This window comes from Orbilia oligospora, assembly GCF_000225545.1.
Source record: "Orbilia oligospora ATCC 24927 unplaced genomic scaffold scaffold00097, whole genome shotgun sequence".
NCBI lineage: Eukaryota > Fungi > Ascomycota > Orbiliomycetes > Orbiliales > Orbiliaceae > Orbilia > Orbilia oligospora.
This window is the reverse complement of record NW_011645654.1, coordinates 843,520-855,828: the sequence shown is the minus strand read 5'-3', so window position 1 is coordinate 855,828 and position 12,309 is coordinate 843,520. Positions and strand designations below refer to the sequence as shown.

Sequence of the window (12,309 nt, the reverse complement as noted above, 5' to 3'; positions counted from 1 at the left end):
TATATCTACCGGTCCCGCGATCATCAAGCGATATAATATTATTATTAACTGCGTTTCGGAGGTCGGCAGCGCGTATGTGGAACAGCTTCAAGTACGCAGTCACGTGCCAGCCCATATCGAAATTGTGAGCTTGATGCATTGCATTTACAACGCAAGTGACCTAGTATAATTTAATTTTAAACACGGCCAGTGCCGGGCCCTAACTTAAGTTAATTACGTTAACCGTTGACTGGTTTACGAGATCTAGATCAAGTCAACCCCTAACGTTGGCTAGCGCAGCTGCCCAAATGAACCTCATCTCTCAGCACCATTTCGAAAACTAGACTAAATCTGGGATCAGAAAGAGAAGAGGAAAACGAGAAAGAGAAAAGACTTAATGGAAAAGTTCGAGCTTTTCCACAACTTCCCACTTCAAACCTATATGGCGAACAAAGGTTCGAAGGCAGATATCGAGATTTTTCTGCACATCGACCAATGGCAGGATTAAGGTAGTACCCCTAGCACGTGGGGGAACCCAGACCCCGTGGACAACAATATCGTAAAAAAGTAGGAGTTGCCAGAGTTCTTTGAGTCAGAGATATCATAGTATTAGCTTTGATCCAACTCATATGAGCTCATGCAGTGGGTACTTATGTACCCGGGTAGCTTTAGACACATACAGCGGAGGGATTCCTACCGAGTACTGACAGGTGTCCCACCCGGCTAACGAACAATGGAAAGTGTGGTGATACTTCGAAGGACAAATTTTGGTCTCGATCGAGCTTTGCGACTTTTAAAGGCCTTAACCTATCGTGCTTGTCGGATGCTTGGTTGTTAAAAGCCCAGGCGTTAAGGTTTATGACTTCCAGACGTTCTACTCGGTCACTATCATAATCGTAATTTATAAGATGTCAGTCACGGAGTTGTTCTCAGAAGTGCACGTCACTAATTAAACCCTGAAGTATCTCGATATATCGATATATATGCATGTCTGAATAATGATATCCACTTACCTTTTCATCGCAACCTCCAGCTTCTCCAATTTACCCTCCATAACACCTAATCTCTGACTAACCACAAGATCTACTTTCTCCGGCCCGTTCTCGATAGCGATCAACTTCTCCAATTTATTCTTCAACTTCTCCAACTTGTCCAATCCATCCTTCAGAACATCCAACTTCTTATACTCATATTCAACCACTCCCAACCTACCCGTCACATCTTCCACAGTCTCCTCAGTCGTCACATATCTCTCAAACACAGCATCAAGACGATTGCTAACGCCAGTCAACAAATTATGTAAATTCTCCGCCTCATTTATCGTTTGTGCGATAGCACTATCGATTACTTGACACCGTAACTCAAGATTCTGTGTAGGTAATGTCTTTTCCGCATTTTGAACTTCCGCGGGGCAATCCCTTTGTCCGTGAACTTTTACTATCTCTGCTTTTCTTTATTCGAGCTGGTGTTGGGCGGAGTGGGATAGTGGAAGAAGCTTGGATGACATTGTGAAATGTTATAATTAATTGTGAATTGTGAAATTGTTAGAGTGGAGTCAGCGAAAGAGATGAACGGTTGATGTTAGGATTTGACGAAAAATTTTACGAAGAATCTCTTTGTATAAAGCCGGCTAGTATGTATGATGTATGACTGTCTGTACTAGATATCGAGAGCTAAGCTAAGCTACGGTAGTTACCAGCTAAGAAAGACTGGTGTTACACGAATCGACTAACAATTGCATTGCTTAATAAGTAAAGGCTAGTCAAGCACCAAATCACTGCTACCGGTAGTCTCTTATTGCAGACGAGACTATGCTATCGGAATGTGCCTAGCCTCATCAAAAATCTAGAATAGATTTATTCCATATGAATATTCTGGGAAGCTGGACACTGATTCTAGAACCGTCATGGGGAGAGTCAACGGCTGACAGGAAGACCCGGCATTTAGATGATGTCACCAGACAATCAAAGCCACATGATAAACTTGAACTTCAAAAATGGCTGTAACAAATAGAATCAAGTCAAGTCGAAGCTGTAACTATGCACTCAACTGGTTGCTTAAGTACTTTGCAATACGTAGTCACGTGCAACATAAAAAGATATCATCACGTGACTTTTACGCCTGATCTGGTCTAGTCTTGCCGCCTCATCCCACTTTGCAACACCACACAACGCAAAAATATACAACACTAGTGAAATTTAGCACCATTTATAAGCTTTCCATCCCACCCCTTCACATCATTTAACTATCCCCGTACCGAAGAAGAAGAAGAAGAAGAAGAAAAACCCCACTCTAGGACCCCTCTTTGTTACCTTGACGATTACCGTTTTGATGGGCCACAAACATACATCCAGACGAACGCGTCGTATATTAAACGACGCGACGAGGATGGAGGGTTAATTTATGTTAAAAGGGGGGTGCATGTAGAGGAGGACCTAGCTTAGCCCTGTCTCCCTTCCCCTCTCTCTCTTCGTCGATAGTTATTGAGTATCGAATTCATAAACTGCGAGATTATTCTCATACAGCCTTATCTCGTACATCAGAATTAAATACACCCTCTATAGAACTCCCCAGATTTTTTAAAAAAAAACAAATAAAAAAATAAAAATGCCCCCATCACGACGATCGAGGCATGTCTCAAGAGTAACAAAACCAAAATCAACGGCGGCGGCACCAGCTACGGCTCGACGTACACGTTCCAGTCTTAGGGCAAATACTAATAATCAAGATGATTCTATCGATGTAAGCGCATATATCCTACGAAAACCCTGACATCAAAAGTTCAGGTTTCATATCTCTCATTTTTAATTTAATTTAATTTACTTATTTATTTTACAACATGTATAGCAAAACCCATTGAGCTCTGCTCTAGAGCCAGAAGCACCAGAATCTGCACTAGCGATGACAGTTCCACAAATAACCGCCGCTGCCGCCGTGCGGGTAAAACAGGAACCTTCGGGATCTACACTAGCAGAAGCTTCGTCTTCCCGCTCTCAGCAGCTTATTCCTACAGCTCCTACCCCTGCCGCTGCATCCACCACCACACCCCTTACGGAGCTAGTCACAGACCTCACCGAAGTTGTCAGAGGCTTAAGATCCGAGGTATCCCAATACCGTCAAGAAACACAAATCCTGCACAACGAAACCCGCACATCCCGAGCCGAAACTCGAGCTCTCAGGGACGATTTCTACCGTTTCCGGGCCGAATTCCGTGCATTCCAAGGTGAGATCGACGAGTTAGGCTTAAGAGACGATATCGACACGATTAAAGAAACGACTTCGGGGTTCCAATACGGACTAGAAGTTTTGGGAGAGAATATTCAGGCATTGAATGAATCGATGGTGGATATTGCTGATTTTAGGGAAGAGGTTGTGGGGCTTAGAGCTGGGATGGATGAGGGTAGGGTTCAGTCTGAGGATGCTAGGGAATGGTTGGATGGGTGTGTGGAGGTTTTGGAGGGGTTGACGGAACAGATTCAGGAGATTAAGATGATGCCGGTGACGGGGGTTGCTGCGAATCAGCAGCAGAGGAATGGGTATTATGATCAGGATGGATCGGATGATGATGAGCTTGATGATTATGATCGGGTTCGGGATAAGGTTAATAGGTTTGTGGATGAGATGACGGGGGTGTTACCTGCGGGGTATAGAATTTGCTTTTAATGCAGTTGATTCCACCTGTCTGTTTCCCTCTTGTATATACTTTGTATTGAGAATTACTATAGAACTACCATCCTCGCAAGAACAAGAGAAGAAAAAAAGGACCAAAAGGCTATAAGCCAGACACCCCAACTACATAAAATATCTCACCCCGAAAAACAAAAGGGACCTTTTATCCCAAGCTATCTCGTAAACCATAATTAATTTTACTGCCGCTGCGAAGCACTAGCCTCCCGAGCCCGTCTCACATTCTCCGCCGCCCGTCGAAACCTCGCAAAAACAGCTTCCTGTTTCTCAGTCTCCCAAGCCGGATCATACCTATTCCCCCACACAGCATCCCGAAATATCGCCTCAACATCATACCCCAAATCCTCCTCACCCCCAAGAACATCATCAACCGACCTCCAACCCCTCTGCGTCTCATTCTTCATATTACAAATCTCCTTCTCCAACTCCGAATCCATAAGTTTCCATGACTTCCCACCACCGCCTACAAACCACAACTTCTTCCGTTGACATATCGGTACAAACTTAATATTAAGTCTTTTCCACGTCCAATCGTCCAGTACGTCCTCATGAACCCCCCATTCTTCTTTATAATCCCAAACTTCTTCAATCAACGGGTGTCTATTATCCGCAAACTCCCTTGCATAATGCGCTCCCGAAGAACCAACATAATCCCACCCCACAGTCTTCCTACTCCACCCATCCATATAAAATCCAACATTCCTAACCCTCCTCGGCAACTGAAATAATACAAACCGTAAAAACTCAGCAGCGCCATTCCAATTCAAACTCCCCATCTCCAATGCCTCAAGTTTTTCACAACTCTTAAGAACTGTTTTGATGTCATCGTTAAGCGTAAATAACCCTGTATGCGGTGTTGGGAAGTTACTCAATTCCTTCCCTAGGGCTTCCTGTCCCTGCCAGCTTATTGCTCCGTGGTAGTTCCCCCCTCGGACAACAGATCTAGCTTCTGGGTATATTGCTATTCTTTTCAATGTCCTTCTGTGGAACGGGATAACTTGATGCCAAAGAGTATGCACGAAGTTTCGGGGATCATCTAGGTTATTTGTTATATACGGCCAAACCCTGATTTCGAAGGATTTAAGCGCATGTCTCGGTTGTGGGTATGATAACAGGTATTTAATCAAATCCCGTGATTGACCGAAAGTATTGATATTAGAAAGATATATTCCATTTTCCATGAAATGCGTCCAGATGGACTTCGCATTCCCGTCGAAGGGGTTACGACTAAACGCCAAGTTATTTTTCGTCTGCTCGATTTCGACTTCCGGTGTGATCATATTCAGGGTTTGTAGATTTGATAGGTATTTTTGAAAGATCTCGTCAGGGAAGGTAATACCGCGGGTATCGTTTTTGAGGGTTAGAGACCGGAGTTTGAATGGTGCTGCTTGACCGTTTAGGAATGTGACGATGTTGTATGTTTTCACCGTACATTCCAGCGTGAGATTCTTGAGATTGGGGAAGTAGTGGAAGCCGTTTAAGTCCACTATATTCGCGAGTTTGAAGTCCAGATGTGTGACATTGTATAAATATGCAAACCCAGCTAACGATCTTTCTGGTGATTTCCCGATGAACTCAAAATCAGGAACTCGTGTCCATGATAGATGGGTTACATTCTCTCTTAAAGAAGGGGACGTCATAGTAACATCTAGATTATGAGCCGGCATTTGCCAACTATATTCATTCGACGGCGCGTCGTTAGCTTCATTAATTACCATCATTGTAAAACCGCTTTAGTATGAGTACTTACTCGATAGACCTCAACTTCTTCATCTTCTCCAAAAATCCCTTTAGGACCTCAACCCCCCAAGGCGCATAGCGGGGCCACGTCATCGCCATGGCGTTGTTATCAGGATACCCTTCGTATACATCATACTTGACGATTTCAATTTCCTGCACATTATCGAATAACATTTGTAGTTCATCATTCGATCCGTTGTAATATGCGTTTTGAATGGCTTTTAGTTGTGATTCTGCGGGTGGGAGGGTAGTTTCCCATCTTCTGGATATTTCTCTTTTGTCAAGCCATCTATGACCACCTCCGGAAGCGAAGTGGTATCGATTAATCGGTTGAGGTTTTGTGTATAGAGAGAGGGAAAGGGTCCATTTGCGGAATAGGACGGCGGCGGCGGGGTCTTTGAGGTGCGGGTGTGCTAGACGGATGGATTTTAGGGTTTTGGGAGGACACTTTTATAATATACATAACGTATTTATATTAGCTATATGATTCGAAGAAAACTATATTATAAGGTTTCATTTATAAAAACATGAACTTACGTTTTCGAAGATGGCCAGTTGGATTTCACGGGGCAACTTAAGGATAGGGAAATCCTTTTGGGGACTTTCGGATGTGATGGTGTAGAGATCCTCTAGTTTATCAACCCCGAGGATTTTGAATGGATCCATTTTATTAAAATGATTTTTTTTTTTAAAAAAAAACCACTTTCCTGGTAGATTTAGGAAATAGTTCTTGGAATACAAGGTTGAAAGGGTGTATTCATAAATAAACTTATGTATTAATATGATTAAGAAGCGAGTCGTGAAGAGGAAAGATATTTAATTAACATCCAAAACCCATGAATGAAAACAAAAAGCTACCCGATCGATGGTTTATATAGAAAATCCATTAAGCAAGAGAAAAAAAAAGCCCAGCTCCAGTATGAATGAGTTATCCGCTACCCAGGAGGGGTGAAGAAGATCCGCCTTTCGACGGGAGATACTGCCTAGTACGCCTTGTGTCAGGCGTGGAGGCCTGTACACAAAGTAGCTGCCAAAACATCGTCCAGGATTATCCGTTAGGTGCAACTACCTGCAGAAACTCGAGTACCAATTTTACTGGTTAGAAAATCCTATTTTTGGTCGATTGAAGCTTGTATATGCGTACAATTTCCAGGATCCTTCTTGAAAGCTGGGTTATCGATAGCTATCCGGGGCTGATTGGTCTCGTTCCCAGACGTCTGGGAACGAATCACACCGTAACAAAAATTACAACGTATACAACGCAAGATCTCAGTTTTCTATTTGAGTGACTAACTCAGTAGTAGGTAAACACCTAGAGCTAGGCTAGGTCCGCAGCTATAGCTCGATTCAAATAATCGAGTTTACAAGAAATATCTCTAATACATTACAAGTAGGCAATTAATTTAGGAAGACCAGTCCCAATATTTACAATCGGGAAAACTCAGCAAATTCCAGCTTGTCAATTCTTACTATTTTCTTCCGCCCCCCCTCGACTCTGGGTACGAGACAACCCCCCCTCAAGAAATAAGAATTATAATTCTTCAACTTATAAGCTTATCATTATATCAAAGTATCTCGGCCAAACATATCTAAATACGCAAACCCACTCCACGTGGAATCAATACCGATACCCCCCGCGGGCCCGGAATAACTGAATTGAGTAACCTACATAGTACTTAAATACTTCTATATACAGATCGATCACAAGCAACACTTTAACGGATCCGTGACCTCTCGATCATTATCATTACCAAAAACCGTCTACAAGGTACCTCCTGTATGTAGAAATATAACCTCATTAAAACCACACTAATTAACCACTATTCGCTCTTTGCAACCTCCAAACATCCATCACAACCACCACAACCTCCACAATCCATACTAGGTAAGTACTTAAGTACTTATAAACACGAGCTAGGAAGTTATTCCGGAGCAGAAGGAGCTGTTTACGGATGGACTCGTTTCACTCTAGGAGTATTCCTGAGCCTGTAGCTCGTTTAAAGTCTTATAATAACGAACGGTTTTAACACTATAACGTACTACATTTTACGGCTGAAAACCCCCCGCCAATCAATAAAAGAGGTCTCTATATATATCGAAGTTATATTCTTTGTTTCATTCAGTAACTAATATCAATGGTTCCCGCCTAATATACCGTAACTACCCGTCAACGTGAACTGGATGTTGTGAATTGCAATTGACGTTGCGAAACCCGCACAATGTGATCGACCAACTAAAAACTAAGGGGTATTTTGCCGGGCTGTATTTTCATCCTCAGCCGCGCGTTCAATCTTCGCTTTATCGATAGTCAAATTCTTTCGAGACATCCAGATCCAAATGAAACACCCAGCCATGGTAAGAACAGTAAGCCCCAGTGTCGATACGGCGAAGAGCCACCATTGCTTTGCCATGACAAGATGTTGAATCCCGTCGTCTCCGACTTCGAACGAGATGATACTCCAACCGAATACGCTCTGTCAAAACGAACAATAGTTAGATCATATAGCTCGATCGAGCAACGTACACAAAGGACGGATTAAGGCTAAAACATATATAAAACATACCGAAACTAATGCACCGGGGAGATACATCATGGTGAGAAACGCAAGAACTTTCATAGATTGTCCGTCTTTCTGCGTGCTCACCGCAATTTGAGTCATTATTTCTGTTTCCTTGCTATTTGCTTCGGTGATTTTTTGACTTTCTACTGCAATTTGCCTCATTGCATCACCATTTTGCTGTACTTTTTCATTACTTTTTAGAGTCGCTTGTGCCAGCTCCCGCAGCAGAGTACCGTTATTTTTCATAACATCTGTGTTTTCTTTCATGGCCAGAGTATCTTGTTGATTAAGCTCTGCGATCACTTTCATGGCTTCTGTGTTCTCTTTTAAAGCGAGAGAGGCCTTTCGTGACTCTTCGTTGGCAATCCTCATGGCCTCAGCGTGCTTCAGTGAGATTGAGGTAGATAGCTACGTCCGTGCCATCGGAAAAGGGATTGATTAATAGGTGACTTCTTATGTAACTAAGGGGTACGGATGAAAGCTTACCCACGTGGAGGACGTTTTTATTTTGTCTAGCTCTAGCCGCAAATCGAATTCAAGAATTTTGAGATCTAGTTCGAGGCGCGCCAGCTGTTCTTTAATCCCGATTGACATTTCAGATTTTAGTCCGGTAAATTTTAGGAAATTTGTATGTTGTTCGTGGACCATCTGAAAGATCGAATTCGATTCCGCGATTTCGACATTTATTTGAGAAAGGTGATGATGGGTGTAATGCAATTTACTATTAATATCGTTATACAAAACCTCATTCCCTTTGGACGTAACGAAGTCCTGAACTTTGACATCCTAGAATTGATTAGGGTGATAGCATCAGTAAAACATTCTGATTTTTGGGTAAATTTACAAAAAGACTTTAAGGGAAGCTTACTAGCCATTCCGTAATGCCTTGAACTATGATTTTGGTTGTCTTCCATACTTCGAACCAATTTCTCAAAACCAAGACGAGGATGAAAAAAGGGTCTCTTTGATCTTCCTCTTTTTCTAGCTGGGAGTTTTCAAAAGCTCCTTGTAGTAACGGGAACACGAATTCGGGCATCGGCGTTTGTAGGAGGACACTCGTTTTTCTCGTCGCAACATCATATTTTAATGTAATTGCGAGATTAGTGATGTCGATCAAAGCGACTTTCGAGCCGGGGTTTCTCTCTATTTCTGGATATATATCCAAAGCCGAGCGTGGATCAATTCGTGGCAAATTAGATCTCCCAAGGGCAGGTACCAAGAATTCTATACCACTGCTCACTTGTTTCAAAGGAAGTAAGAAGTAGATATCTGTTCCGTTAGATATTAGCTTGACTCAAATCATTTGATTCGGTGTCATCACTTTCTACTGGTAGGAGGCTCGGATATCTCTAAATTACAGTCCCTGTCCATAGACGTTTTTTTAGAAAAAAAATAGGAATTTAGACCTACCATAACTCATTGGAGTGCCACTCCCGTCGCTTAAGGACCGATATCCCGCAGTAGAACCCTTAAGGACGGTGTGAGGTATGAGTGATTGGAGAAATTCAAAGTTGAAGCCATGTCCGGCGAATATCGATTTGAGTGAGTTCTCAGTGAGGAACTCCAGAAATGATATCATACTAAAACATTAATTCATCCATCGGCATATATGTTAGATCGTACTACTGTGGTGTTTTTTTTTTTTTTTGCCCTGCGTAATTGTTGTAGTGGGAATATGGGGGAGTAACGTACTAGAACCGATAACTCTCGGTGGGATGATGACCCTAACATTATATCATTAACATCGACGTTGTATTAGCACTTTCTTCTAGCTGCAAAATTACAACTATTTCTATGAATAGTGTTAGGTGTCGACTTATTGATACCTGTAAGACTGTTTCAAGCTCAAAATCCGTAAAAAAAGAAAGAACTCCTGCGTCGAGGTTGAGTCCGGATTCAGGATGGGTTTTATTCCAACACGCCCGATCCCTAACCCCGTGATCGTAGACTGGGTGAATATACCTGTTGTTAGCCACTAACCTAATAACTTACGGATTTTTAAATATGGGTCGGATTGAATAGAGCCAATAGTACGTGTCTCGGTATCATGATAAAATAACGAGCTATACATATTCGCATGCGCGCACAAATAGGATTTTGAATTATTAATTTTAATGAAAGTACAGATCACCACTTACGCTGACCCTTATCATTGAACCCAAAGATATGGTTCGGATGAATTCGTGTGGCAAACTGTGCCCTGGAAAGGCCGTTTAACAGTTCACGCTTATTAAGATAAAGACTTGCGGACGCGGGTGGGAAAGGAAATTCCTCGAGGTTACGTTTTATAAATTTAAAACTCGGGTTTCTTTGGGATGTTGGCTATTTAGGATAGTTAGAATTGGGAAGCCTCGCTGATGGGGTTGATGATTTGACATATTGAAATTTGCTTCGATACTTACTTCCGAAGTTCCAATGTAGTCATATAAGTTCGACGGAATGCTGAAGGTCGACTCGCCATAGGTATTAGTTCCTACTCCTGCAACGCCTTTGCCACTGGATTTAGCTTCTGTACTGGCGGAAGGGCTCGACTCTTGAGCGAGTAGAAGTTCTTCGACCAATTCGGCTATATCTTCGTCTCGTTTACCTTCCCGAGCTTCGGAAATAGCTTGGAGTAGTTTTGAAGATACATCCAAGTTAACATCGCTACCTAAGATTGCCTTGACAAGCGCCAATAAATCATCATCATCATCATCATCATCATCATCATTATCATGGGTGAGATTTTGTGGCTCATCGCTACTGTTTGAAGGAGGAGGGCTTGGTAGAGGAGCTGAAGGTTCCCCAGAGGGGCCAGCTGGCGATTCCATAGTGGATGATTGAGACGATTCGAATTCCATGACAATATATATATATTATTATTTTCTGGCTACTCCCGAGTTCTTAATTATATAATACTCAAGCTGTGGACTGGGTGCAAATTCTGAAGCTAATCGTTTATGGGTGTAGATATCGGTGTTCCTGAGCTGAGCTGAGCAGAGCAGTCTAGGAGATTTGGACGGGTATATATACACAATCCCTCAAGATCGCAGCCTCGCGAGCGCAAGTCCCGATTTCTATGACCAAACTTTTTCAGAATCCATACCTAGGCACCTGCGTGCCTGGCCTGCATCAACAAATCACCACAGAGAAAGTTGTGGAGTGGTTTACGGGTCAACCTACAGCCCCCACAGGAGAATGTATTGCATTGAAGCAAGCGACCTCTGTGTATGTGCGTTACACAAAGGATCCACAAGGCTTTTTTCGTGGAAGCCTGTAGGCGGAATCAACGATTATGTATATGATTATATATGACATGGAGCTCCACCAGACTACAATTTACAAAGAAATTTTGTGATAACTGTCCTGTGGCACAGAGATTGGCTACCCAGGCTCAGGTGGAGGATCAAGGTATGTACGTGCATGTATGTACGCGGCGAACGAGAGGCTAGGTGCATGTATTCCAGGTTGTTGCTTCGCACAGCGCTCGATCAGGAGCTGTAAGTTTATGCCGACAGAAACAAAGGAACTCGAATATACATTTGTTTTCAAGTTGGAGAATTACTTCAGTAATAATAAGGTTGATATGCATACGGCCACCAGAGCGCAGCAGCATTAAATTCTGGTTTACGAGATGAAATCAGAGGCATCTTTCGGTAGTTTCATGCAATACGTTACTCGGAAAACCAGGATCTCTTGTAAACGACAAAAGTGGGGAAATATAGTGCTCCAGGAAATTCTCCTGCCATGAATAAGTAAGTACTTACTTATTACTTATCTATACTCCTCTCCTCTCGGACAACTCGTCACTTTGAAAACTGTAATATATTCGGAGCTCGTACCCGCCCCGCCTCCAGACCTCTGGCTGATATGTATAGTCTAGAGGACAAAAAAATAATATATTATATTGTTTTTTTGTGAAGAGAGAGATATGTATATTACCTATCGAACAAAGTAAAAATAAAAAAAGAAACAACATCGAGTAAAAAAAAAAAAAGAAGAAGCTTAGAATCTATAAAAAAAAACATCTGCTAGAAAGAAAGAAGAAAAAAAGGAAAAAGAGGCAAGCTATGCACCCGGTTGAAAATCAAAATCAAAGTCAAAAACATGCAACAGGACAGCACCGTAGGAAAAGACCCATAAAAAAATGTACTTAGTTGAAAGAAAAACAGAAAAATATAAAAGAAAAGAAAAGGAGAGAATTTGATAAAATAGATAAAATAAAAAAAAAGAGTACCTCCTCAAAGTAGAAGTTTCCCTCCCCTTATCGCCGCCATATACTAAAAAACAAAGGGAATTGATAGAACCAAAAAAAAGGAGAGGTATGTAACGCGATCCCTATGAACAAAGTATCATAAACATT

At 42.1% G+C, this 12,309-nt stretch overlaps 4 protein-coding genes across 4 annotated transcripts; 1 reads left to right on the top strand and 3 right to left on the bottom strand.

Moving 5' to 3' along the window:
- Positions 1 to 647: 647 nt before the first annotated feature.
- Positions 648 to 1,374, bottom strand: AOL_s00097g244 (uncharacterized protein; the record flags this gene model as incomplete). Its single annotated transcript, XM_011126077.1, has 3 exons — positions 648 to 864; positions 993 to 1,256; positions 1,328 to 1,374. 3 exons carry the CDS (start codon positions 1,372 to 1,374, stop codon positions 648 to 650), a joined length of 528 nt encoding a protein of 175 aa, XP_011124379.1.
- A 1,212-nt stretch (positions 1,375 to 2,586) lies between these two features.
- On the top strand, positions 2,587 to 3,642 carry AOL_s00097g243 (uncharacterized protein; the record flags this gene model as incomplete). Its single annotated transcript, XM_011126076.1, has 2 exons — positions 2,587 to 2,721; positions 2,827 to 3,642. The coding sequence occupies 2 exons, from the start codon at positions 2,587 to 2,589 to the stop codon at positions 3,640 to 3,642; spliced, it is 951 nt and encodes a 316-aa protein (XP_011124378.1).
- Positions 3,643 to 3,845: 203 nt separating this feature from the next.
- On the bottom strand, positions 3,846 to 6,072 carry AOL_s00097g242 (uncharacterized protein; the record flags this gene model as incomplete). The annotated part of the gene is made up of 3 exons (XM_011126075.1): positions 3,846 to 5,340; positions 5,417 to 5,853; positions 5,944 to 6,072. 3 exons carry the CDS (start codon positions 6,070 to 6,072, stop codon positions 3,846 to 3,848), a joined length of 2,061 nt encoding a protein of 686 aa, XP_011124377.1.
- Positions 6,073 to 7,646: 1,574 nt separating this feature from the next.
- On the bottom strand, positions 7,647 to 10,777 carry AOL_s00097g241 (uncharacterized protein; the record flags this gene model as incomplete). The annotated part of the gene is made up of 9 exons (XM_011126074.1): positions 7,647 to 7,880; positions 7,971 to 8,375; positions 8,454 to 8,753; positions 8,836 to 9,236; positions 9,378 to 9,547; positions 9,660 to 9,691; positions 9,752 to 9,915; positions 10,106 to 10,289; positions 10,370 to 10,777. The coding sequence occupies 9 exons, from the start codon at positions 10,775 to 10,777 to the stop codon at positions 7,647 to 7,649; spliced, it is 2,298 nt and encodes a 765-aa protein (XP_011124376.1).
- Between the last annotated feature and the right edge of the window lie 1,532 nt (positions 10,778 to 12,309).